Raw genomic sequence first — 26,342 nt, forward strand, 5'->3', positions numbered from 1 at the left:
TAACTTCTGAAAGAACTTGGTATCTCAAAAGATAACAGCCCTATAACCAGACGAGGGGAAAAAAAAGTATTCTTAAAACAGAATTAGTTCATGAAACTGAAGTGTCCTGCTGAGGACACTAAAAATGAATTGATTTGGCAACCTTTCTAAAAAATTAAGGTTAAATGCAGATCCATATTGCATCTTCCAGAGCTGAAACATGAACTAAGTTGTAAGTTATCCTTCCCTCCGCAGCACAAGAGGCTGACTACTTTCCAACATTCTGTTTCTTCTCCCCAACAGGCTTCTTTCAAGGCTTTAACTTGTTTTTGAGTTTATGGGCTGAATAGTTTCACTAGTATAAAGGTATACAAACTGCTCACATACAAAAACCTCCAAGTCCTTTATTAATGTTTTCAGGATTTATGTGGTACATACAATTAACATTACACCAGCTACAGGAAGTCCTCTGTTGCAAGAGGTACTTCAAAACAAGTATCCCAGAGCACCAACATAGACACGTACACACACACACACAGAGACACTACAAAAATCAGTTTGAAATTATTTCCCCCCACCCCCTTTTTTCCTTTTTTTTTTTTTTTTTTTAACTTGAGAGCTAGGACTTCTGAGCCATTGGAGATTCTGGATGTGGCAGATCTCCTAGTGCAGTGGCACTGATTTAAGAAGGCTACTTCAGACACTGGAAGGTCAGAAGAACAAGAACTGAATGGGGTAACTGAAAGTGGTGTCATTCTCAATGCTTTGAAGCATGGTTGCTGTCTGGGTCGATACCTGTATGTCAGCCTCCCTGTGTCCCCTGCATTACAGGTGTATATACACCTTCTGTACATTTACCCCTAAGCTGCAGAACAGGAGAGCCCTGTCCGCTGCACACTGCTTCACTAGTTCCAATTAGTAGGCACTGACACATCAGGAGGGTTAAACAAATGGGACTGGAAAGACTTCAAAAAGGGATGAGCCCGAGAGAAACCTTTGTTCATTATGACAGATCAGTGACAATCCCTTCAGGTCACCAGGCTTCAAATGTCCATCTGTTGCCATCTGTTCCCTAAACTTATCCTTTTTATTCAGATGCTCTGCTTAAAAATAAACCCAAACTACAAAAAGGTTCAACTCCATTCTGTACACATTCTCTGTTTCCAGAGTCATTATTTGGGCTTTAGACCTTCTCCTTTCGCTTTAATTTGGACACTTTCTTGACAGTTCCATTCTTGTTTAGAAGCTTCAAAACACGATCTTTGTGATCCAAGACCTTTAGCATGGAGTCTCGAGCCTCATTGATTTGATCCATCACAAGTTTACACCTCTGCATATTCCCCTGAAATGAAACACTGTCGTCATTAACAGCAGACTGTCCAGTCTAAGTAACCACTGTACCTTTTCCTAACACCGCTTGTAACTGATGACATGGGAAACACAGGAAGTGTACCTATGCCATATTTTTTAAGCCAGCTTTAGCTCTTACTAACTGCAGTAGGATATTTTGTAATTAAGGGTAAGGCAGTTCTGCTGGCTTGAGAGGCCACAGGAACCTACCTGTATCAGTTCATTGATTCGATGCAAGTCATCATCGGTTGCTGCCTTTTTCTTAGGAATGAGTCCCTCCTGCAGGGCAGTCAGTCTCTCGTACACGTCATGCTCCAGGTTCGTCTAAAAGACATTAGCACTTCATGAGAAGGTTCACCGCTAGGCCAGAAAACATTCGCCCACATTAAGAAAGCTACACAGAGAAGATGATCATCTGTTCCCCTCTCAGCTGCTCATGTTAGTAATTCAGAAGATGGAGCCTCTGATGTAGAGCATGGCACTATCATTCTTACTAACATCCTATTTACAGAATTGCTCCACTTCTGAACAAACATGGATCCTAACCAGAACTGTTTCCCCTATTTCTCACAATACTATTCCAGGAATGCAGAGGTTTTGGGGAGTTTGGTGCTAGAATGCAGAGCACCTACCTCACCCCCAACCTGAAACAGAAGCATCCAGGAATGTGGATCAGTGCTGCCTCCTCAGATCAGCCGCACCATCCCAAACAGACGCTTCTTCAGACCTGTGCATCAGCAGGAGGGAGTTGCCAATTTTGATCATCTGTACAAAATACATCAGCTCTTATGTCTGGATCAAAATCAACACTCTAAGTTTCCAAGCCACTTACGCCACATTCCTGAGAAAGGGGAAAGCACATCCCACTCCCTTTGGGCACTACACACCAGCTCCTTTACGGTATCCCAATGTCAGATGACCACGTACTGAGTTTGTAAAAACATCCTCCTGTCTTACACAACTCCGTGTTCCCCCATGTCGTAGGAAGCTGGCAAGCCCCATGCACCTACCAGCTGTAGTAGCTGTGCCGCACAGAGATGGACCTTCCACCCTTGTGCACGACAGGATACACCCTTCTGATTGGCGATCTCCTGTAGCATAGCCTTCTTCTCTTCTGTCACCAGGAAATACAAAGATATGTTATTCAAATTTCAGGAGTTCCCCAGGCCTCCTCTCAAACAAAAACATTAAGCCAAATCCTGCTCTCCATACATCCTAATAAATGACAATGAGCAACGTTTTGATTCATCTGCCCATCTGCCATCATTTTGCTACCCATCTGCCACGTATCTGACCGCTGCTCTTGCTTATTAACAGGTTATCTGTATTTCCAGAAAAATTGTATTACATCCCATTTTTCCCCATTTAAAGAATGTAGTGCTCAGTGTTTCAAACACCCTGCATGAAAAAGTAAAATATCCATCCTTTACCACCGAAATACATATCTACTCCCTCCTTGATGTATTTACACAGTTGTGAAAACCCAATCTGCTTAAAAAATTTAAGATATTAGCTAAAAAAGCCTAAAAACCAGTATCTGATCTCTATTTTCCTCATATTAGAAAAAAACCCCAATGCTTCTTTAAAAGCCCATTTGGTAGTTGACAAGACTAGTTTGTTAGGTAGTAAGAAAATTACAAAACTAAACTGTAGCATATCACCATAGCATGTCACTTTAAGGACTCCTTTCTTTAGTAAGTTTCCATCACTGTACGTAAACAGATTTCTCAACCATACAATTATAGCTAATTTTGTGTAGTGTCAGTCCCTTCTTCCCTCCTTTATCTTGAAAGCAGAAGAGATTTAGGCAACATCTAGCTAATGAAAGACATTAGGTCGCTTGATCAGCCCTTGTTTCCCAAATTGCAATCAAAACCTTTTTGTGGGATTGCTTATCAACACCAGCTAGCTAAGAAGGCTCCTAAGTCACTCTTAATAGGTACAGTGAAGCAGTTCACCCTGGATGAATCAAACTGTCAAACTACAAGAGGCAGACTGACCTTTTACCCGGACATCACTGTATCTCTGAAAGTGGTGGTAAGCAGCTTTCCAAGGATTGCGATAATGACGCAGCAATGTGATAGGCGGCCTTGGACGCACAGGGACGTATCGTACACCTTCTTCATCTAGAAAAGGAGCCAGGGAGAACTGTATTATCATCATTAAGTAGGTGAAAGCAGGAGATCAGCATGACAAAACATCAGCAGAAGATCAGTAAGCACTAACTCATACAAAATAATACGCTGTGTTGAGAAAGGTCATTTTCCCTGAACATCACTATACACACAGCACTGAGGAACAGATACTTGGATTCTGTATCATTTGTATTTAGGATGCGGGAGAATGGCAAGAGCACCTTCTCTGAGAAACAAACGGAAAAGAAAATACAGATGCTTGCATATGAAAAAAGACATTAGAGATGACGTTACCTATATACTCCTTTGGAGGAGACTTTCGCTTCTCTGCCTTCACCAGCAAACTTTTGGCGGTGGATTTCTCATCATCAGTGCTGTTTGTTTCCATCATGTCCCCTTCCTCTGTGGAGATGACATGCTGCTGCTTACGGGGTTTCTTCCTCGGGGAGGCACCAGGTGGCAAATCACTTGGAGGCATTGAAAGGTTGTTGGCCAGCAGTGCCAAAGATGGAGACACAGTACTTGTTGCCAAAGGAGGGACTGCTGAGAGGAAGGAAAGAGGAAAAGAACCCACACCATCAGCAGTGTAAAGGTAACACACTAACATTATTTGAACACTGCCTCTGACAGTAGTTCCTGTTTCAGCGCATTGTGAGGAGCGTGACGTGTACAAGCACTTCAGCTCCATCTATGTAGAAGGCCAGATATTAAGCCAGCAGCAATCGCTAGGATAAGCCTATACGCTAAGATCTTTAGTGTCTCATATACAAAAGCATAAACAATGAAAGCAGAGATAATTGTCCCTCAGTTCCTTCATATTTGAAGCTTATGTTAGTTTAATGCTACAAAAAGGAATCCATGCTAACTTCTGTCTTGTGTTACTGTAAAAGATGTATCTTTGCACGTACGCCAGCCTGGATCGGTCAATAGCAAGCAAGTCCCTTTCCTCTTAAAAGTAGAGAGTCATACGCAATCAAATCAGGTTTGCAGTACTCTCCTTGCAAGAGTCTACTTGTACCGCCAAGTCAACAGCACCACATCAGTAGGTTACTGCACCAATCAACACACCTCTGAAGTTGGGCAGTAGAGCAGCAGGTAGCTTGAAGAAACATTCCTTGACATTCGGAGGAAAAAGCTCAAATCGGCTGTGACTAAGGCCACAGCAAAAAATTTCTGTGATAGGATCTCTTGACAATTTGGCATATCCACAACTGCCAGTAAGAGACAAAAGAACCCTGAAGAACTTAATGCTATCTGCCTGTGCTCCAGAGACATCTGTAGCAAGCAGCTTCTTCCATCACAGGACAACATACAGCTTTAAGAAGAGTGATAAAACCAACAACTAAAACAGAACGCTGATACTCATGAATGTGGGATGCATTCCTATCGTTTCGCCACTGTGTAGTGCTCGACTTGACATCTATAAGGGTCTGAATTTTACTGATCGAGCCATCTGATAGCAACTAAGGCCAAGCTGGATAAGTAAGGCAATATAATGCACACTTTAAAAAGTTCTAGAGAAAAATATCCACGAATTGCAGGAGGGCCCTACGAAGTCCTACTCTGGTCACTAGTTTTTCCACATACAAGAGAGGCCATTGGACCTGAACAGTAGGATTTGTGAGAAAACCAAGATTAACTGAACTGATCCATAATATATTGGTACTGCTGCTGAGCATGTGCATTTTGAGCAAGGAATTCACACACACCCTTTAGAGTTGGATATTTGAATGTGAACAAAGCAGTCACAATAACAAGTGATTTCATGGGAGATTAGGGAGAAGGCAAAGAAGAACTTCATGAGTAACAAGGCATATGGGAGCCCTCTGACTGGTGCTCTGTGCTACCAAGAAAGAGATGCAATTTCATTTTCAAGATGGACATGTTGAAATCCTTCTAATTTCTCCACTGTCTCAACAAAAAATGAAGCAATCTGGTAATTAACAACCACCTACCAGATACTGGTCGCATTATGTCCATAGGTTCCAATTCCTCTTTGATTTTTATCTCCGGTACTGCAGGACCCAGCACTGCTGACAGGGCACCGCTCATGGTTGATGGAGGAGCGGGTGCTGCCACAATTGTGGTAGAAGTTGGTGGAGCAGCCGGGACAGCTCCTGGAATGGTGGACAGCGCTGCTGCAGGCTGCGAAGTGGGACTGGCTGCTGCGATGATTGTTGGAATGGCAGAGGGGGGCTGCTGGGAGGTAGGGGGGACCGCAATGGTGGGCTGCTCACTGCCTTGATTAGACACTGCCTCCATAGACACAGTGACTGGAGTGGCCATGGACACATGAATTTCAGGTTTGGACTTGGCACTGTAATGTAAAAAAAAAAAAAGCAAACCAAATTGAAGTTAACTGCATCTCGGTCATGACCACCCAGCACAAAGTGAATGAGCCAAGCTGGATTCACACTATCCAGTTTTTCCTGCACCCGCAAGTAACACCTGGCTCCATAACGTGTTTAACAACAGGAGAAGGTGTCATCTCAGTTACAGTTCCTCCTCCACTCCCTTTCTAATCTTTTGTATTTGTTATAGATGCTATTTTTCTTCCACTCACTGTAACAAGCAAATCTCATGACTAATTCCAGGTAACTTCAAAATACTTGTAAAAGGATCAAGACAGTTTCACAATGCAGACAAAAGGAACTGTTACCCAAAGCTGTACTGCTCCCCATCCTCTGTTTTCAAGAGCTCCCACTGTGGCCCATAGTTAAAACCCACTAAATTGTAAAGCCACTGATCAAAATTGAAGCAGGGCAGAAGCTCCATTTACCTTTCTTCAGCATTAATTCCCAAGTAGTAGAGAAAAAAGTTTCAAGGCCTATCCTTTATAACAGCAGAAGGTTTTTTGTTTGTTTCTATGAAAGCTCATAACTACACCTTTTAAAAGGCTACTGCCTCAGCTTCACAGCAGCAGAACTACTCAAATCTGTTCAAAGTCATCACACTGACAATTTCAAAATAGATTTCAGTTTCCCAAAAGAAAGGAAATGCTCCAATAGCCAAAGAATACAAATCAAACAAATATAGTAAAACTATTATGATGCAGTTGGTTGTTTCCTACAGTCTTACCCAGCAGGCCTCGGTGATCCAGATGTGCTTCGCATAGTACTCTCGACACGTGTGCTAGCTACTTCAGGTGGCTGAGGTGGAATTAAGCTTTTCCGGACTGCCAGCCTATAAGAGACAGACAGATCTAAGATTCCCACCTCCCTGATGCAAACACGAATACCACTGAGAGCAAAGGAATCAACCCTCTCTTGCCCAAACCAGGATAGGAGTTACGGCTGTATCATTGCTGTATCACTGTCTTCAGTATAACTGACTCACTACAGAGTGAGTCTCATTTCACTTTTCAAATTAGATGTTATGTTTTATTTTCTTTAAAGATAAAAGATTAGTTGCTCTAGCCTAGTCTCACCCCCATTTAGGGCTTCTCCAAGAATGCCAGCTTTACTTTTATCCTGCCAGGCAGAGCATCTTACTGAGACTGCCAGGCTCCAACAGTGGACAAAGGGAGGTCTGGCTATGCCACTGTCCTCCACTGCTATTGCAAGACTGAGCAAATCATCTGGAACCAAACAGTGCTCAGATAGGCATCTGCTTCGTTTAGTTGGAATAGACTGTGTCAAATCCTGACTCCAGGACCTCAAGCCCTGGATGCAGATGTTAGGCAGCACAGGGCTGAATACAGAAAAGTATCTTAGAGACTATTCAGTCTCCTGTGGGGCTGGAAGTCAATTTGTTGTCCAAAATAATCAACCTCTCAAATAGAAACATTCTTTAGTGATCTACCTCTGCTTCTTTAATTTGTTTCAGTTCTACAGCTTCTCTGCCTTAAAAAAAAAGGTTTCCACCCAAATAATAAAAAAAAAAAAAAAGGCAATTTTAGTCTCATAGGACATATCAGTTCCAAATATTTTCAGTTGTTAGTCAGGAGGAAATGCATTGTTAATTCTAAAGCTGTCTCTTGCCTCTTTATTCAGGCATTTAAAATTAGACAGACAACATAAAATATTTTAAGAGTTTAAGTTACTCCCTCCCTTCTTCCTAATCAGATTTCACAGCAGGGTACTAATCCTGTCCTTTCTACTCATCCACATATTCTTCCAAGAAAAGCACTGAAGACAAAGCACGGAACTCTAATTTTATTAGATTATGAACTCTTTGTTTTTATTACACTAAGTAAGAAAGTCTCAAATCTACTTGCCCTCAAAAGGTCACTATCAAGAGCTAGAAGACAAACTGTCCTTCTTCTCATTTTATTACTGACAGTAAGAGAAAACTATATCCTACCCTGGGGGAGGAAAAGAAGTGTGTTTCACAGATCAGCAGGTTACTCACAACAACTGCTAGCTGAATAGTCTGCTAGAACTTTTCTTATCTCCACTGAAATGATTCCATTTAGCTGGGCTAGACTGCACAGAAGTGTCATTCACATATTTTTCAATTCTACTCACCCATCTGTGGTTGGTTTCTTCCGGAGGATGCTTGGGCGCGGGGAAGAGCCCTGGGCTGGCGCACTGGCACTGGCACTCTGGCTGTGGGTTTGCACAACTGTAGTTGCTGCAGAAGCCGTGTTGAATGTGTTGCTAATAGGATTGGCTACAATGGTGGCTCCATCTGCCAAGACTACTGCTGGGAGGGATGGACATTGACACAGCAGAGAGAAGAACAGATACAGAGAGGAAAAAGCAGCAGTTACTTAAGGAAATTTGATGACAAAGCAGGTGTTTGCAGATCACCTGTTGTCCATGCTCCCTCAGTCTTTAACTGCAGTGCTTTCAGACTATTTTGTAAGCAATACCTTTGCTACAAGCAAGCTGATCACTGAACCTTCTGCAGGGAAGATGGAAACTACCTCCTGCCTAACAACTGCTGCTAGGGAAATAATCTTTTCCAGAAGAAATGGAAAACGCAGATATCACTAGGGAGATCACCAACACAACTGGGTCAACAGAATAACACTCCTGGTAGAGTCTGTGTGGCAATACATGCCACATGTAAGGAAGCACCATCAGCTGTGTTTATGTTCTGACCTTCTGCCAAAGCCTGTTTGGCCAACTAACTGATGCAGAGCATTTAGACAGTCAGGAAGTCACCACACAATCAGTATGTCTGCCAGCTTTGCAACAGCATATTCTCTCAGTTGCCATATCCCATTTCTTCAGTAAGTTGTTGGGGTTTCATCAGACCAGTCATTTTTAATGAAAGATGGTTTCTATCACAGTTCAAGATCAGGTTACCCACTGCTGAAGGTATCTGGCCGTATTTTAATTGCCACTGTGATCTAATGCATAGCTGGAACAGTTCAGAGAACACCATTTACTTGTAAATGACTTTTCCCACAAGGCCTTACTGAAGAGAATTGTTTAAGCTCAGGCACTACCAGTCTTTTCCACTGAAGTAACTCACTCAAGGCTACCCACACACTTCACTCAGTACGCTTAAAAAAAACAAAAACAAAAACACCTCAAAACCAAACCAACCCACAAAAAAAAAAAACCCCCAAAACAAATTAAGAAACAGGTAAAAAATATTTGCTGGGACAATATGTGTATGAATGTATTTAGTGTCCACTGCTGGTCCACAGAGACTATAACAAGATCATTAGTCAAGGAAAAAATAAAAAAGCAAAATTTGTAGGACAGAAGTTCAGTTGCTCTGAATTGAAGCATGGACTTCGCTGGTTGCTCTTACCCGAAGTCTTCGTGTCAGCTTGTGGCTGCTGAGCACTGATTGGTGCTGGCTGCAGTCCCTGCGTGCCAATTGGCGTGGCGGGGTGGAGTCCTTGGGTCCCAATTGGTGCTGGCTGAATGCCCTGGGCACTGATTGGTGCTGGCTGGATCCCCTGTGTGCTGATGGGTGCTGGCTGGATGCCCTGGATGTGACGGGCATGAGACGCGTCTACAGTCATCAGCTGCATGGGGTTGAGGTGGACAGTGGAGGCCACTCCGACACCAGTCTGAGCCGTGATGGCCGAGTTGGGCGCCTGGGCTGAAACTGGGGGCAGCAACACAGGTACCTTGTCACACCTAGCCAGTGGGTTGCCTCAGTTTCCCCTAGCACCTCTCACATAAATACTTTTTCCAAAGACTATTTTGCTTTGAAAAATTAATTTGCTAGCCTGCTTGTTGCAGTAGTAAATTTGAGAGTGGAGAGGCCAGATTGTCTGCCAGAAGAATTAAACATTACTCTATTTCCATTCCATTTTCTATTTCAAATTGCAAGAAGAGAGAAAAGATCAAGTATATCTCTACTTTTAGTTAGACTCAATTTAAATTTCTGTACCCAGCTTCTAGCCTCAGAAAGCTGTGCACTATTTTTTCTCACTATCTTATTTTACAATGCTTGTTAAGTACTAACACTTGGCATTTTCCTTGCTTAAAGAAAAAAAACCAACCATCCAGAAGCCTAAGCCATTTCTTTTCAATAGAGAGTCTTTCCACAGAGTTTATCATTATATCAATTAAAAAACTCCAAACCTTTGACTGTACAAAAGCAAGCAGAGACTCAGGTGTAAGTACCTTAAACCAGGGCTTACTTCCTTATCCCCCTTCCCCAGCCACATAATAATAATAAAGTCTTCCTTAGCGCAAGTGGATAAACTGTTCTGAAATTAGTACAATCTTATCTGTCTCAGAACAGGGCTTGCAATTATCAGCTGGATCCCACAGCTCAAACACAAAATCTTTTTGCGACAGAACAATGTTTCCAATGAGGCACCTGTTCTAGGAAGTTCAATTAATTTATTTGTATTTACAGCTCTAAGCAACTATGATTTCATCTTTCCAGATCCACTATCCGGTGTATTACACTTCTCCCAGGCAGCATTTAACAATACTGTTAGACTACCTGCAGTTCCTGGATCTCTGGATTTCCAGTCTTTACAGAACAGTACCACGATTTCTGCAGCCATAGACAGAATGCAAGTGCGAACTTGCCAACAATGGACTTGCTTGCTAACAGTGGAGAGCCCTCTCATTGCAGAACAAGCTGTTTTTGTCATTATCACAAGATTTCGATCAAGTTCTTGTGCTGACAAGACACTCTAAAACAGCCATAAAAAACCTGAAATCTATCACCAGGTCCCTGAAAATGACTTCTATATAAAGTATGGCACATTAATTCTCTTAGTGGAATACCTTATGCGAAACACTCTTGTTGCAGAACTTCCTACCCAACAAAATCCTTTTGGGAGACTATATGAAAACACAACCAGCATTTGGAAAGCCAAACCCAACATTCTTCCTCAAAATTCTACATCAACTGTCCTTATCTCAATGATCTTTTAAAAAAATCTCCTTTGTACTTTTATCTAAGCCCTCACCTGGCTGTGCTTAGCACAGGTGCATGTCCCTCCTGATGCCTTGAATCCGCTGCTTTGAGTTGTCACCAGTTACTGCCATAATTAGTACCTTCAGCTGATCCTTCAACTCAATTTAACAAGCAAAATGTCTCTGTCAATGACCTCCTGCTGAAGAGCCTACATCTGCTTTTTTAAAAATTAGCATGAGCCTACCATTGCCCCAATCTGCTACCAGAACTGGAACTCCGGACAGTCTGTGATCATATTCTGTCAGGGGCTCTGTAACACTCCTCAACTGCAGCTGCCAACACCAAGTATCACCACTCACCTGCACATTCTCCTTTAAAACCTTCAGCCAAAGTGCAGGAAGGTACAAAAGAAGCTCACCTGTCCCTTTTGTGAGTCATTTAATCATCCTGAAGCCCACCTCAAATCATGACATGACTTATAGTCAAGACTTGCAACTTCTCACTGGATTTTCAATGACAGAAAGAACAGGCCCCAGTAGCTCATCAATTCCTTGTGCATACTTTCCCATTCAGCAAATAGGCTTTGCCACCTCCAAGTCCTTCCCAATTATCTCCATACTGCTCAAGGGTAACATGCTGCCAGCAGACACAGATGTTCCATGAAAATCCAAGTCATGCATATTCCTATGCTTTGGATTGTGGAAATTATCACCTTATAGAGAACAGTCCTAAACCACTCAGTAAAAGTGCTCCAAATTTTGTCACAGAATGACGTAAGTTTGGGTTGACTATGTGGGCTCATATTACACATTATTTTTTCACTGTCTGCAAATTACTGCAACAGTTTAAACACATTAATTGCTCCATTCTTTTAAATAGAACACTAATGCAAAAGTGTGCAATGGAGCTTATTTTTTCTGTTTTTGGTTCAGGTTTCTCTCTCAAACTGTACACTTGTGGAAAGAGATTAAAAGGGGCTCATCAGAACACCAGGGAATGAAGATGCATCAAAGAACTGGTTTGGAGGAGTTGAACTGTTTTGATTTGTAGAATCAAAACCTTTTACTTAGAGAGGCAAACCCTTGGATATCAAATGTGAAACTCCCAAGACGACTGTTATTAGCTGGATTTAGTGGGCCTCTGAAGTACTTCAGTAGCCCTTGCCCTTGAATTTTCGCCTCAGCCAACGACTCAAAGACTTTTTGCGACAAATTGTCAGAATCAAGCATAAAAGCCTCTTAGCTTCTCCCATCACTAAAGCTCATACATAAGCTTTAAACAACTGAACAAAACATCAAAGTGAGCTTGCCCCAAAGCTAGCGTTACCTGGATATTGGCGAATTGTGGACACTGAGCTGGTGATGGGGGTATAGGTGTGTGCAGTCAAAGGATAGGCAGAAGGCGGGTATGTTGGTAAGAAATACTGGAACTGGACAGGCACCGACTGCCTAAAGGCATCAAAGAAAGCAAGTATTACACACACCATTTCAACAGTTCATCTTCAACCCCTGCCTTTGGGCCACTCCCTGAGTTTTGTAATCTCATCCGTCATAAGCTATCAAGTATCTCAACTATAATGATTAATTCAAAACTACCAAATTCCCCCCACCTCAGCTTTTTAAAACATATTATTTCCAGCATAGCGGAACCTAGAAAAGCAGTAAGGCACTCAAAACATACTCACACACACTCTCATTCACAGAGCTGTTATTTCCCCACCTGTTGTCATTTCTGGTTTCCATTGCTACTGGGTTTGGAGACGCCCGGTGACTAGAAAGGGGTATGAGATTACTCCTCTCTGCTGTGTAATCAGACTGGATCCGGGGAGAAGTATGCGTGATTTGCTGAGGAACCACTTTAGCTGCACAAAGACAAAGATGTAATCATTTGACAGTCAAAGGAAAAGTTGGTAAACGCTACAAAGGCAAGATTAATTCTCCTGGCAAAAACCCCTATACTACTACCTTCCCCCTCAAGCCAAAAAATCCACCCCATCCCCAGATGATTTCCTATCCACAGTGATGATAGGTTTCCTCCATAGGCAGAAAGAGCAAGGGAAACGACGCATTTTTTCCATCAATTTATACCAGAATAGATGGATATTATAAATGCATATATAAATTATACTTGCTAACAGAGTAAGTTACTCCAGTGCTCAAATGAAGTTATTGGGGTTTTTTTTAGGATCAACCCAATCCTTCCTGCTGTCAAGAACTTATTTATCCAAATTTTCAAAGCAGAACTTGGCAGAGATTGAGGGAAACGAGATCAAGGCAGGCAAGTATACACAGAGGCCAAGAAAAGAAAGAAAACACCTACAAAAGCTTTACAGGAAACACTGATGTATGGAGATATAACTTTACTCCTCGGGTATTTATGGCAGGGAAAGATATTACAAGATTTCAAAAGAACAAGAAGGAGGTCAGCAGGAAAAGAGAGATGAAAAAAGGAAACTTATGCAGTTCTGTAGGAAACATCTCAGGCAGATTCTACATCCCGGCAAATAAAGTTCCCACCTTTAGACCTTAGTGTTTTACCTCCAAATTAACATACTAATCAAACTCGACTAGGCTACACCTAATGCCTCAAGAAGCACAGGAAGGAACTTTAAAAAAAATCAACTATGAAAGCCATATTCTATCACCAAACAGTTACAACTTCTAGTATATACAATGCAGGTTCTGAAATGCCAAAAGGCCCAAGTTGGTCTGAAAATTCAATTGAGTAATTTAATGAGCCATTTTATTACTTACTCCTCCTAGAACATCTATTTCTCCCTGGTATTAAAACAGTTATGCCACAGCAGACCTGTTAATTGGTTTCTCCCAGCTGGAACTGATTTTCTTCCCCTCCTTCATTTGCTAATATGCACAAACACTGCTAGCATAAACAGAAAAATCGAAGCATCAGTTGCACGCTCTTCTTAGAGCTGAAATCACTCACCAACTGGGATGTTTGAGGTTGTGACAGCTGTAGCATGGGAAGAATGGGAGGGCATTGTCATGGTGACAATGGTGCTTGTAGGCGCTTGTGTGTGAGACACAGAACCTAAAGAAAAAGAAAAAAAAAACCCATACAAGATCTTTCTACAAAGCCCTACCTATATCCAAATAAAGAAGGCAAAAACCCCAACCCAGACAATCTCCCTGAAAAACCCAGTAATTTCTCTCCTGAAGTCTGCTCATGCACTCCTAAATGCAGTCTTTGCCATAAATAAAGAATTCCTCAAAAGTAATCAGGTCCCATCTTCAAGGAGGAAAAACAACAAAAAGCAACAACAAAACCCACACCCCACAGCTCTCCCACAATAGCATTAGGAATACTCACCAGCTGTGGTTGCTGAAGCAATGGTATTTGTTGCCAAAATAGGTGCCACTGTTGCTGCTGCCACTGGAGTACCAGTACTGAAAATGGTTTTCTATGAAAAGAAAAGAAAACCTTCAAGTTAAAAGACTAGTACATTTAAAATATATACTTAGTATGGAATAATGTTGCACTGACCATAAAGAACATGAATTTCTAACCTAATACTAACTCTTTTCCCAAATTTAATCTTAGGCTTCAAGATATAAACAAAAGAGACATCTAGAAGAAGCATGAAGGGTGTTTTTTAATTCTTACAGTTTACCTGAGCCATGGTGTGGAGCTGCGGCTTCTGTGTTCCTATAGCTGGGTGAGATGGTAGTGTAATCCGAGTAGCTGTATCCCTCGGCTGTGCAGGCCGCTGGATACTAATAGCTGCAGAAGGCGGGTGCTGCTGGATAGACAGGGTGGGTCGACTGGAGAGAAAGAAAAATAATCATGAACATAACCATGTGGATACTAAATATGAAAGACAAAATTCAGGAACACCCATCAGGCCTTGGTCTCCTCCTCTGCAAAAGCAACACTGCTATCAAGTACATGGTAAAGCAGCGTTAAGAAATTTGAACTACACTGTTCTGTCCTCATCTGCCCTATGTACCCAACTAGGAGTGCAGACTTATCAGTAACTCCTATCAGTTTGTAAAAGAGGCCTTCTGTCAGGGATGCTTTTCAACATTCATGGGTCGTTTTTCACTGCGTCTTCATAAAAAAAGATGGGCCGAATTAGCCACAAGTTCCTGCAATAGAAACTCTGCTTTCCTGGAAGCAGGACTTCAAAACTGATTCATTAAGGTCCTTCATTCTCAGAACACAGAGCAATAGTTCACATTTATAGTAATCTTTATTCACAGAACTGAAAGCATTTGCACCATGCAAGCATTACTATTTTTGTATTATAGCATCCCACATCTAGAGGATTATCAGCTCTGGATGATTAACACATATGTTTTCCCTGCCTGCAGCCTCTGTAAAGTCAGAGCACTGCAGATTTCAAAGCAGCTTTACCTGAGGGTTGACTCTGTAGCATGTGCTGCTGTTGTAGTTATAACAGGGGACTGAGCTCTTGTGGCTGAGACAGTTGCCACCACAGCAGGAGGAATAGTGCTTGAAGTTGTCACAGGAGGACGAGACTATAAAAAAAAGAGTCAAAAAGAGACACATTCAGAAAAGAAATTCTGGTGTTTAGAGAATAACTAGGAATTACTTGGCTAAAACTGCTCTTCCTACTTCTTATCACTAAGTTTTGGCATTTTAAGACATTTCCAGCCTTTCTGAATTGATCTGCAAGCTCCTAAGCAGATCTGTCCTGGTTTTCAAAGCATGTACATCATAGGAATTGGTAACCAACAAAGTTAACCCTTTGAAGGTCTTCAGGAAAAAACCCAAAGGTCAGTTTCCTTCAGAACCAAAAGAAACCCTGATCCAAGTATATACAGGAAGTGAAAGGTGATTATGTTGGGATCCTAACTGAAAGCACAAACTAAGGATGTTTAACCCTTTGTCCTAACATTGAACACTAGTACTATCATAGGGAGGTATCTACAATCTTCCCCTTATATGTGTGCATAAGCCGAGATATACAGAAGCACATTAAAATAAGATCTTTTTAGATTCTACATCAATACGTCTATTTAAGAATAAATCAACACGAGCATATCACACCAGACTTTTCAGACCTTAAAACCCGAGTGTATCTGAACTAAATCCTCTTCCCAGCTTCTAAGCACTTTGGAGACAGTTAAAAACCCAATTTCTGGCACCAAGTCTACGAAGGAAGTAAAACCACAGGACGAATGCAACCATTTCACTACTTGCTATTAAAAACTGGTACCCAAGAAACAGAACTGGAAGAGAGCGGACAGTAGCCTCAGCCCAGTAAACACACAATTACAGGTTATATGTTACACATAAGTGCCAGAAAGAATTTGGAGCTGGCGGTCAGTGTTCTGCAGAGCTGCCTGGCTGCTACCTGCCTGGATTGGCTGATGAATGATGTGCTGAACTGCTGGCTGAGCTGTAGCTGCATTTGGCAACTGTGAAGCTGGTCTCAGGACTGTAGTTACTTTAGAACTGGACATCACTGCAGCAGCCGCTGCACCTGGGAAACAAAGCAAGTCTGTTAAAATACTGTGCACCCAAATGGCTCCATTATGACCACAGAGACAGACTCTGACATTAGCTGGTATGTATTTCAGTTTTAATGTATTTCATGTGTATGTCAGTTCAGGTGACATTGGTTTAAAAAGTAAGGCTTGCAACAAATAATACATAAGGTTCACAAAAGTATGTGGGGAAGGGTAGGTATTATTTTAAATGAATTGGCTTTATTGATACTTCTCATTCCCCTATTATTACAGGGGATCCAATGATCCAACCTTCTATTCCAAGCTAAGGAAGTCAGTAGAAATAATTCAGTTTGATTACTGGGCTAATGTGTAAATAAGTCACCTGATACCAACAATAATCTCACTGCACCTGATGAAGTTTGGAAGAAAAATACACATGCAATAGAAGAAAACCCAAAACAAACAAACAAACCAACCCCAAACAAATCAACCCTTTTGAACCTGCAATTTGATTAATTTGTCTACTGTTTGCTGTCTCCTGATCATAAGAAATCACTGTAGAAGGCAAGTAGCCTTGAAATAATTTGATGGACTAGACTGCATAGCTTCTGTAGATGTCCCTAATTGAAATTATTACCTCAAAAGTTAACATTCAAGCTGAAAGAAAAAGAGCAGGAAGAAAAAAGAAAACACACACTAACTGACAATACAAAGTTTGTGGCAGCTGTCCCACAAGAATCAAGTGAACAACACTACTTTTTACTTCAGCTACAAATAAAGCTGCACAGTCTCCCACCTACTCTAGTAAAAGATTAGGTTTTGCTCATGTCAATTTATTTTTGAGTGACCAAATAACATCAAATATGAGAGGAAATAAAAATAAATGGTACTTCAAATTCAGATCAGTTTAAAGTTGAACTAGAAACCTAACCCATAAGCTTTTGAAAGTAAAACTACAGTCAGAAATCAGACAGACTGTACTGAGCCCAGGGCTTCTTTTAAGGGGCTGATCTCCTGTTTTGTAAGCCGTAGCAACCAAAATCCTGGGAGGCAAGAGCCTGTAGTTATGACCAGCATTTAACTCAAGGATAAACGCAAATGCACACAACAGGATATATTAGCATGCACAAAAATGCACAAGTGACCCTGTGACAGGTGGGTACAAGAATATGCCTCACAACTGCCCAGGTGCCACTGTCATAGGCAAGTGACACTTGCTACCAAGAATGAACATGACATTTTGTAGGACAGGTCAGTCTATACCAGTGTATATTTTTTCTTTAAAGTGTTTACTGTTTAACAACATAGAACTAGAATAACAGACATGCTGGTATCTGCCAGCATTTTAAACACTGTCACACAGTCCTGCCCTAAATGGCTGAAAGCAACATAATTCTTAAAAAGGCCAGCAGTCACCTATTCATGCTAGCAGTTTTAACAGCTGAAGTTTTAGCTGCGTTAGCAGTGAGGAGAATTTTAGAGGTGAAGGCTAGATGCACCTCCCCGAGAGGCTGTGAGCTGAAGGCAGGGATAGCGCAGCTAGATCTTTTACCTCGGGGTAGGTGAGAAGCTCCAATGTGTAGCGGAGGCCCAGGAGCACTACTTCTGATGATAGACATCTGCACATTGGTAGCCATGATGTGATGCAAGTTACTAGGATGCCCCTGCAGAGTTAAAGAAATAGCAAAACCCAAAATAAACTTATGAGCTGTGTCAACAAGAATTAATGGCCACACTATTACCATATCTAAGTCCCAAAGAGAGAAAAGAGATTTTGTAGAAATATTTGGTGTATAAAGGTTGCATGCATTACAAGTTGAGTGGAGAAAGAGGCAGATGTTTCTACAGGATGAAGTTACAGAGCCTGATGACATTGTGTGTGGAAGATGTACACATTTATCTATTTCACTGATCTATTTTTCTGGTTGCTACATGGGTGACAGTCAGCCAGCAGTCACCCACTTGTCAGCCAGAGATGGCCCTTCTGCCATTAGTGACCTTTAAGGCATAGATTCATACCACCTCTCCAGTAAAGTTGAGAGAACGGTGGGAACTTGGCAAATGCTGCAACAAGTTAATTCTATTTTCTTATAATTCTGGACTTCCCAGGGATATTAATAAAGATAAAAATCCACTGAAACTGCTGCACATCCTTAGCCAGCCTAACTCAAATCCACCTAAAGGCACTTTACATCAAAACCCTGGGACTTCACAGTGTACTGGGTCTCGCTGAGATGGAGTTAATTCTCCCTACAGCAGCCCTCGTAGCGCTGTGGTCTGTATTGGTAGCTAGAAAGGTGTTGTTAACACAACAGTGTTTTGGATACTGCTGAGCAGTGCTTGCACAGCGTCGAGGCTCTCTCCAACATTTCCCACCCCCCCCACTGGCAGACTGGGACTGGGCAAGATCTTGGAGGGGACATAGCCAGGACAGCTGACCCAAACTGACCAAACAGATATTCCATACCATATGATGTCAGCTCAGCTATAAAAGCTAAGTAAAGGTAGATGGAAGGGGAGGCATTCGTTATTTTATGTTTGTCTTCCGGAGCAACCACTACAAATACTGAAGCCCTGCTTCCCAGTAAGTGGCCAGACATCGCCTGCCAATGGGAAGCGGAGAATAAAATAATCTGTTCTCCTTTGCTTTTGCTTTATTCAACTGCCCTTATCTTGACCCACGAGCCTTTTGTTATGTTTTCTCTCCCATGTCCAGCTGAGGAGAGGGAGTGATAGACCAGCTTTGGTGGGCACCTGGCACCCACTCAGGGTCAACCTACCACAGTGTTCTGGTAAACTAGTTTCAAATCACCAGGACTGGATCTGCAGTCAAAGTTAGCGGGGGGAGGAGGGGGGGGGAATCTAAAGCATTATCTACACCTCCCCCGCTCAAATTTTGTCACTAGTGGTTTAATAAGAATACACTGCAAAACCATGAACTGTTCACCTGTCTCTTCTGATCTGCTCCCAGGAGAGCTAAAGAACAGTGCAGTGATGAATTCCAGCAGTTTGTCTATACTAGAAATTCTCCAAGTGATACTGAAACAGCAGGAGCTGTTAAGGAAAGACTCAGCTGCACAGCAGCTTTTGGATATGGCTCTGCTATCACAGCCTCACCGTGCTACGTCAGTTGGATGATTACAACGAATCAGTAACTTTCTAAAGAGCTAGTGATAACCGAGTCTGACGTTCTCCAAGCAGAACCGATCCAACAACCAGTGGCCACTGAATAGGGAAGCCTGCTCTCTCTACCTTCCCTCCTGCTGCAAGAACCCACCTCAGTTGTACCAACATTAGTATTGATCCGACCATGCAGTGAGATGGAACAGAAAAACAACAAACCAAAAAACCAAACCTGTTGCCCACTGATTGTTGCCACAGGAATTGTTGGAGCCTGTGGTATGTTGCTTTCCATGGTCACAGTAACTTGCCCAGGAACCTTTGTGGGAGCAGAGAGAGTAGAGGGCGGAGCAGGAGCAATGGGCCGGCTGGGCATGGTAGGCTTCAAGGGAGGCTGCAAGAAATACAAAGACAGAAACATTGGCTACTCCAAATGAGAGCTCAATGTTGAAGCAGGTATCATTTCTGGGGGGGGTCAAAGCCTGGAGAGAAAGTCAGCTTTGCACAAGTATAAGTACAGTTAAGCATTTGGAGAGGAAGGATATTGGTCATTTAGAGCTATTCCATTTTCATTTGGGACAAAGAAAGGGTATCTTTTGTAGTGGAAACATGCAGCTTCTAACATACAGCATGAGTCACAAATGGAATCTGTTAGGACTACAGTATTCCCCTACAGACACTGGGTGTTAACAGTTAATTTGATATTCTCATCCACTCCTGCAGAGAAAAGATTTCAGAAACTGATTGAAATTACCCTTCTCTTAAGAGATAAACAAAAAACACACCCCTCAAAAATAATGCTGTGATACTATGAAGTCCTCAATGTATCATACAAAACACCTAAACCCAGGAGGCAATGTGCAGTCAGTAGAAGCACACAAGGAAAGCTTAAAAAACAAAAGTAGGGAAGTTTTCAGTGTGATTTATTTTTGCTCAACACTCTAACTTGTAATATAGATTGTATTTTTGTCCCTACGAATTGTGAACCTCCTCATTACCTTCATAAGCCCGTCTGAAAAGGAAAGTGGCACAGCTGGAGTCAAATGTGCTGGTGGTGCTGTCACTGTCACTGGGGCACCAGACTGGACAGGGTGGTGCTGCGTCAACATCTGAACCTGTGGATATGGCCGAACCACCACTGGTTCCTGCTTTTCTTCTCGAGATTGTATAGAGCCACCAGGGCCGATGTGCTCTCTAGGAGCAACTTCTGAGTCGCGACTAGATTCATCACTCACTAGCGAAAAAAAGAAAAAGGGAACTCTGAGGAAAAAGGTAAAAAAGGTTAACAGGTTCACATTGGTAACCCACCAGGTCAGAGATGTGATGGCAGAAACAGTCTAAATAAAAGAAATGCACCGCTACAATTAAACATATTCCAATGATGAAAACCCTAGGAACTCTGGCACTCCTTCTGCTGGTTCCCCTCACAACTGATGGGCCTTGTAATGTTGGGCAACTTGGGGTCATCTCTGATAAGTCCATGTAAACAACTTCTTCAAACAAAGATTGACTAATTTTTCTTTCAAGTGAAAAATACATAAGTACCTAAGTAACTGCTGTAAGGTGCCACGACAAACAGGTAGTATTAAAAAGTCTTCATTTAACGCATTATGTATCTGAATATCAGGCTGAAAAACAAGTATAAACCCTCCTGAAAATGAAGCTGCTCCCCCCCAGTCACCTCTGGTAGCCTGCCAAAAACCTGTGATCCTGGCAGGGACGGCAGTAACTAGAATCAGGGCTCCCAGCCCATTTTCAGCTACGTGAAACATTCCCATATTCACTCATCACTTCTGCTAAAAATACGCAGAAGACGAGCTGAGGGGCGCGGGCAGCCGAGCAAACATGCTTAAAAGGAGCAAAGGAACAACTCTGCCCTGACGTCACTTTTCAGATTTGCACGTTGTTCTCCCCTTCGTGACCGAGGCAGCTTTCGGGCTGGCTGCCGCGGGGCCGGTGGCTCCTCCCGCCCAGCGCCCGGTGCGACCGCGTCCCCGCACACCGCCTGGGACCGCCGGAGAAGCCGGCGGGGGGACGGGACGGGACGCGACGCGACGCGACGCCGGGATCTCTCCCTGCCCCTGGAGCCGGCAGCTGCCCACGGGCTGCGGCCGCCGGCGGAGGCCGGGGCAGGGCGCGTCCCCTGCGGGGCCCGCAGCCCGCTTACCTGGGGCGGCGGGGGCGATGAGCCCGGCGGAGCCGCTAGTGGGGATGGGCGGCGGCGCTGGTCCCAGGCCGGCGGGCGGCGCGCCCGAGCGGGGGAACTGCTGCGAGCTCATGTCCACCTGCGGGTACCGCCGACCGTTACGTTGCGTCACAGCGCGTCACGATACCGGCCGCCTCCCCCCCCGCCTCGCAGGGGAGTGGGCGGCGACGACGGCCCCGGCAGGCACCGCCCCCCGCTCCCGCCCCGCTCATTGGGAGCGGCGGTAGCGGCACTGCCAACCCTGCGCCAATGAGGCGCGCCCCCGCCACGCCAGCCAATCCAGCGCAGGCCTCCGCAGCCAGTGAGGAGCGACCGTACTAATGATCTCCCGAGGCGATGAGCCAATGGCGGGGAAGGACAGCGTTGGCCAATGAGGGCCGGCCGTGCCGCCCGGACCGGGCCCGCCCCGCCGTGAGGGGCCGCAGGGCCCGGATGTTCCCGGGAGCGCGGCGGAGCCCGGGGCCTGCCCTACCCTACCCTGCCCGCACCGAGCGTGGCCCGCAGTACCCGGCCCGGCCCTCCCCACCCCTGCTCTCCTCTGCTCGGCCCCACCCTGCTCCCGGCCCTTCCCGCCCGCCCCGGTCCTGCCGCCGCGCAGGGCCCCGCCCCTCTCCTCGCTGCCGCCGCCTCAGCCGCTCGCTCCGTTGCGCAGCGCAGCCACCAGGCGCGGGCTCCCACCGCTCCTACCGCCCCGCCGCCGCCGCGCACTGAAGCAACGGCCGCCGCCGGCCGCCGCCCGCAGCCTTTCTCCGGAGCCGCCCTCGGACCCCGGAGCGAGGCGGTACCGGGCTCGCTGCCCGCGGCGTTACCTGTTCCCGGGGCACCCCGCAGGAGCCGTCGCTGAGGGGCCGCTACCGCCGAGAACCGAGCTCCGCTTCCGCCGCCGCAGCTGCCCACGGCGGATTGGCCCCGGTCGGCCCCACCCACCCCGGCGCTCCCCCACCCCATTGGCTGCGGCAGCTCTCCCCGCAGGGCCGCTGGGAGATGTAGTCCGCGCGCGCTCTCCAGCGGGCGAAGATCGCGCGAGAAGCGTGGTGGCTAGCCTCGGCGCGCTATTGGCCCTGAGCCGTAAGGTATCCTGGGAACGGCGGGGTGGGCGGAGCCAGGCGGTGGCCACACACCCCGCCCCGCCGGCGGCAACTGCAGGTGCAGCGCCGGGCATCCGCCCCTACCCCACCCAAGTTCTTCGCTGCCCGCTCCTCCTGCCAGACAAACCCCGTCCTGCTTGCCTTCTGCTGGTCCCCGCTGCCCGCACCCGAGCTGGTGCGGCAGGCGGGGCTGCCCGACCGGCCCTGCCCGCGCCCCCTCCTGCGTCTCATCTCTGCCGCTTCTCACCTCAGAGCGGCGCAGGCCTGAGCCGGCCCTTCACACGGGGCATCGCGCCCCACCAGCTCCAAGGTACAGCAGATACCCGTACAGAAACGCTTCTGCCGACACATCTCGGTGAGAGGTTTGCTTCTCGCTGCTTGTTTCTAAACTTAAGTATGCAAAGTAGCACCTTGAAGTCAGGAAGAGGCTTCCCAGAGTGCGAGGCACCGAGGAAAAGCTGAGCAGGTCGTAACCACCAGCCTGACGCGGGGCTGGCCGCGCAGGAGACAAAAGTTTTGCTGCTGTGGGCCTGCTGTGTTCAGGGAAAGGGGCCTTTGTAAATACACAGATTGCATCAGTAAATACCTGACTCCAACATCCCTGTTGTCTCTGGCATAAATATTTGCTGCTCACTGGGACAGAGGGGAAAAAACAAATTAAAAACAACCCCAAACCTTGGTGACAATGCATATTGCAACCCCAAGTCTTGAGGCTCAGAGATGAAGTCAGATAGACAACTGTCATTTTCAGAGTTTTAGTAATATTTTAAAATGAAACCAGAAAGAAAACCTTGAAATTACAGAATCACATTTAAGTAACCCCTAATTTCTCCTTGAAAACCCTTCAGGTTTGTGTTGCGAACAACCCTGCAAACAGCTGTTGAGGAAGCTTTGGGCATGAACAGTGGTTAGGTTCGCTTCAGAGGGATACCGCTCTTCAGGACGACCATCGATCAGGACTTGAGACCTGTACTGTGGCTTGACTCTTGGGACACTGCCCTTACCCTTGTTATCCCGGCAGGGACAGCAGTAACTAGAATCAGGGCTTTTGCCTGGCTGGACTCCCAGCTTTATTCTGGCTCAACACCTCTGCAATGAGATGAGCAGTTCTGCTCCCCCATTCCCACGGCTCAAAAAGATCACAGTAATGTTACAAAATGTTCAGAGGATGTGGCAAGAATAATTGGACACTGAGCACACGAAGAATGGCTAAATGGAGTTGGCATCTTTGGGCTGGAAAAGGGGACAGTTCAGAGAGAGTTCTGATGGAGAGCTGTAAAAAGTATAGAGAAGATGAATAAAGAACAACTGGTTTTATCTGCCATATAGTGCTTTCAATTTCCCCTCATATCTACACTGTAAACAAACGAGCGAGTGGAAGAAGCTGGTCTTTGCACAGTGCAACTAAGTTGTGGAACTCCTTTCAACAGGAGAGGCTGCCAACTAGACCAATTAAGGAAAGAAACATTGATTCCACCTTTGCCTCTAGCATTACCTACTTCTTAAACTGAGACTGCACAAACGTTCTGGAGAAATCATTGCTCTCTGTTTGCCCTGATCTTACGCTCTTACCTACATGCTCCCATGGTTTTGCTAGGGACGTAGTCTTGGACCACACCGGCCCGTAGCGACCCAACACGACTGGTCTCACGTTTTAAGATGTGGCACGCCCGCCCACCGCTGGCATGCGGTTGACAGTGTGCCGATACGTGCGGGGGTGTGCGACAAGGAAGAACCCTGCCACTCCAGATGGCAGTGGGATTTCAGCGAAGCAGCGCTCGAACCCAGACCACTTCCCTCCGTCCCGCACGGTGCAGGGAGCGGCTGCCGGCTGGGCCACGGTCGATACCTCGGGGACGGGGCTCTCCACCGACCGCACCACGACAGGCTGGCACTGCTTCCCCCAGGGCCCCCGCTCGCAGGTCGGACCAAACGCGGCTTCTTCGCGGCCACCGGCTCCGGCGAGCGCGGTAGAAGAACCGCGGCGGCTCCAGCCAGGTCCCGCTCGCCGCCGGCCTCGGGCGGTGACAGGCGGCTCGCCCGAAACGTGCCCGCGCCCCGCCTGCCGCCTTACCGGGGCTGCCCGCTCCGCGGACGCGCAGGACGGCGGTAACGCCGCCTTCGCCCTCGCCGCTGCGCGGCGGGACTCGGCGACCCAGCCCCCGCCTCGGCCTGAGGCGGGCTCCGGGCTGCGCAGCGCCAGGCGCCGGCGGCCACGGGCGATGCCGGGAACGGGACGCTGAAGGGAAGGCGAGATGAGATGGCCCGGCCCAGCCCTCCCACCCGCGGGCTGAGACCCGCGCGGAGCGGCGGGAGGAGAGGGCGGAACGGCCGCCCGCTGAGACCCCCCCCAAGATGGCAGCCAGATGACAGTCTGGCGCTGCCCCGCTATAACTCTATGGCGCTGCGGCCCCTCTCGCCCGGCAGCGGAAGCGGTGTCCCCGGAAGCGGCGGGAGCGGCACGAGCCGGAAGGGAGCGTGGCGGCCGCTCGCAGGTGCGGTTACCACGGCGACCCGCGCGCGGGACAGGGCAGGGGAGCGGGCGAGGGGGCGCGCGCGGCGGCGGCACCTGAGGCGGCGGGGTGCGCGGCGGAGCGGCCGCGGCCCGTGAGGGGCGCGTGGTGAGCGGCCGGCGGTGTTCCGGGGCCGCCTCGCTCCCTCCCTCAGGGCGCCTCCGCCGTGCGGGGCTCGGCCGGCCCCGGCGGCGGTTACGGCGGGGCAGGTTGGTGGGAGCGGGCGGCCGGGGCCGGGCACTGCTACGCCGCCGTTCCCCCCGCCCCCTTCGGCCCTGCGGAGAGGAGCGTCGCTGCGCTGTCGGCACCGCTGCGGCACGGTAGTGGCGGGGCCCCTCGAGCGGCGTGCGGCCTCTGCACTTCGCTGGTGTCGGCCAGTCAGCGGCCGTGAGTGACTGGCGAGCTTCAGAGGCCGCGCTCGGGGGTTAAAGGCCCTTCTCCATTAACGAACAGACGTCCCAATTTGTTTGGTTTTATTCGAATCAGCAGCAGCATCTGCGTCGCCGCTACTCGGTTAGTGTGCCGTGTGTCGGAAGTGTAGTGTGACATTCTTCTGAAAGCATGCTGGGTGTTGGCCAGTAGCTAGAACAAATTATTTCTGTTTGTTAGAATAGAACTGTCTGAACAAATTGCAGAGCTCTTTGAGTGTGCAATGTAGGACTAATCAGTGAAAGACCGTGTTTTAGTTTCAGCATCCGTAGTACAGCAACACGATAGCCGCACTTTAAAAGACGTGCTTGCAGAAGCTCTCCGGGCAATCTTTACTGCTTACAATACTAGGTGCAGACAGATACCTCACTTCAGCGTTGCGGCCTTGACACTGGGAGTTGGCAACATTGTCCAAGCCGTAGGTCTTTTTTCATTTGCCCTTCCCTGAAGTGGTGTGTTTCACCTGCTTGCTGCCAGGCACACCTTGCAGTACATAGCAGAGGTCAGTGCTTTTGCTGTCCGGCAGGACCTGTGGCTGTGGGATGATTTATTCCTTTCTCTAAGCCTGGGTGTCCAAGTTTCCAGAAGTCAACTGTATTTTAAACTGAGTAATTGGAGGAGAAATAAGGAGGTTTTTCAAACCATATTTACAAATGAGGCTCGAAAAAATCCACTTTACAGTGTCTTTATTCAGATTGGTTTTTGCTTTGTTACCTCACGCAGAGCACAGCTGGATTTCCTTATGTCATTTATGCTCATTCCTGTGCCTCTCACCTCTTCTGTTTTCTGTGGTATATTTTTATTTT

At 46.3% G+C, this 26,342-nt stretch overlaps 2 protein-coding genes and 1 long non-coding RNA gene across 13 annotated transcripts in view; 2 read left to right on the forward strand and 1 right to left on the reverse strand.

Moving 5' to 3' along the window:
- Positions 1–363: 363 nt before the first annotated feature.
- On the reverse strand, positions 364–24,968 carry SAP130 (Sin3A associated protein 130). 8 transcript variants are annotated; one of them, XM_069791967.1, is made up of 21 exons: positions 24,444–24,968; positions 21,468–21,585; positions 20,299–20,534; positions 19,536–19,694; positions 17,733–17,844; positions 16,088–16,212; positions 15,120–15,244; positions 14,377–14,527; positions 14,076–14,166; positions 13,692–13,796; positions 12,468–12,609; positions 12,075–12,196; positions 9,171–9,473; positions 7,931–8,105; positions 6,543–6,647; positions 5,420–5,781; positions 3,759–4,004; positions 3,330–3,455; positions 2,340–2,443; positions 1,540–1,653; positions 364–1,321 (listed from the first exon to the last, which is right to left on the reverse strand). In XM_069791967.1, exons 2-21 carry the CDS (start codon positions 21,577–21,579, stop codon positions 1,163–1,165), a joined length of 3,174 nt encoding a protein of 1,057 aa, XP_069648068.1. In that variant the 5' UTR covers positions 21,580–21,585; positions 24,444–24,968; the 3' UTR covers positions 364–1,162. The 8 variants fall into 8 exon arrangements, 7 of the variants coding, with proteins under 7 accessions (XP_069648068.1, XP_069648066.1, XP_069648067.1 ...); XM_069791965.1 differs by having other exon boundaries at positions 3,759–4,007; XM_069791966.1 differs by having other exon boundaries at positions 7,931–8,108.
- Positions 22,810–23,918, forward strand: LOC138686823 (uncharacterized). Of its 2 annotated transcripts, none has more exons than XR_011326125.1 (2): positions 22,810–22,904; positions 23,443–23,918. It is a non-coding gene; the product is annotated as an uncharacterized lncRNA (long non-coding RNA). The 2 variants fall into 2 exon arrangements; XR_011326124.1 differs by having other exon boundaries at positions 22,827–22,949.
- The window catches only part of UGGT1 (UDP-glucose glycoprotein glucosyltransferase 1), a 49,738-nt gene continuing 48,339 nt past the window's right edge, over positions 24,944–26,342 (forward strand). For 2 of the 3 annotated variants that reach the window (XM_069791961.1, XM_069791962.1), the window contains exon 1: positions 24,944–25,089. In XM_069791961.1, coding sequence (XP_069648062.1) covers positions 24,993–25,089 — 97 coding nt within the window. In that variant the 5' untranslated portion in view covers positions 24,944–24,992. The remainder of the gene's footprint in view (positions 25,090–26,342) is intronic. The other variant, XM_069791963.1, reaches the window with a different exon arrangement.

Source organism: Haliaeetus albicilla, chromosome 9, assembly GCF_947461875.1.
Source record: "Haliaeetus albicilla chromosome 9, bHalAlb1.1, whole genome shotgun sequence".
In the NCBI taxonomy this organism is placed as follows: Eukaryota; Metazoa; Chordata; class Aves; order Accipitriformes; family Accipitridae; genus Haliaeetus; species Haliaeetus albicilla.

Bases quoted from the DNA above. Each gene is read 5' to 3' on its own strand.
- SAP130 (XM_069791964.1), bottom strand. From the start codon at position 21,579: ATGAGCTCGCAGCAGTTCCCCCGCTCGGGCGCGCCGCCCGCCGGCCTG. The intron at 16,213-17,732 runs GTAAAAGATCTA...TTTGTTTCCCAG, and splicing joins AGCTTCTCACCTACCCCGAG to GTGCAGCGGCTGCTGCAGTG. The intron at 13,797-14,075 runs GTGAGTATTCCT...CTTTTTCTTTAG, and splicing joins TGCTTCAGCAACCACAGCTG to GTTCTGTGTCTCACACACAA.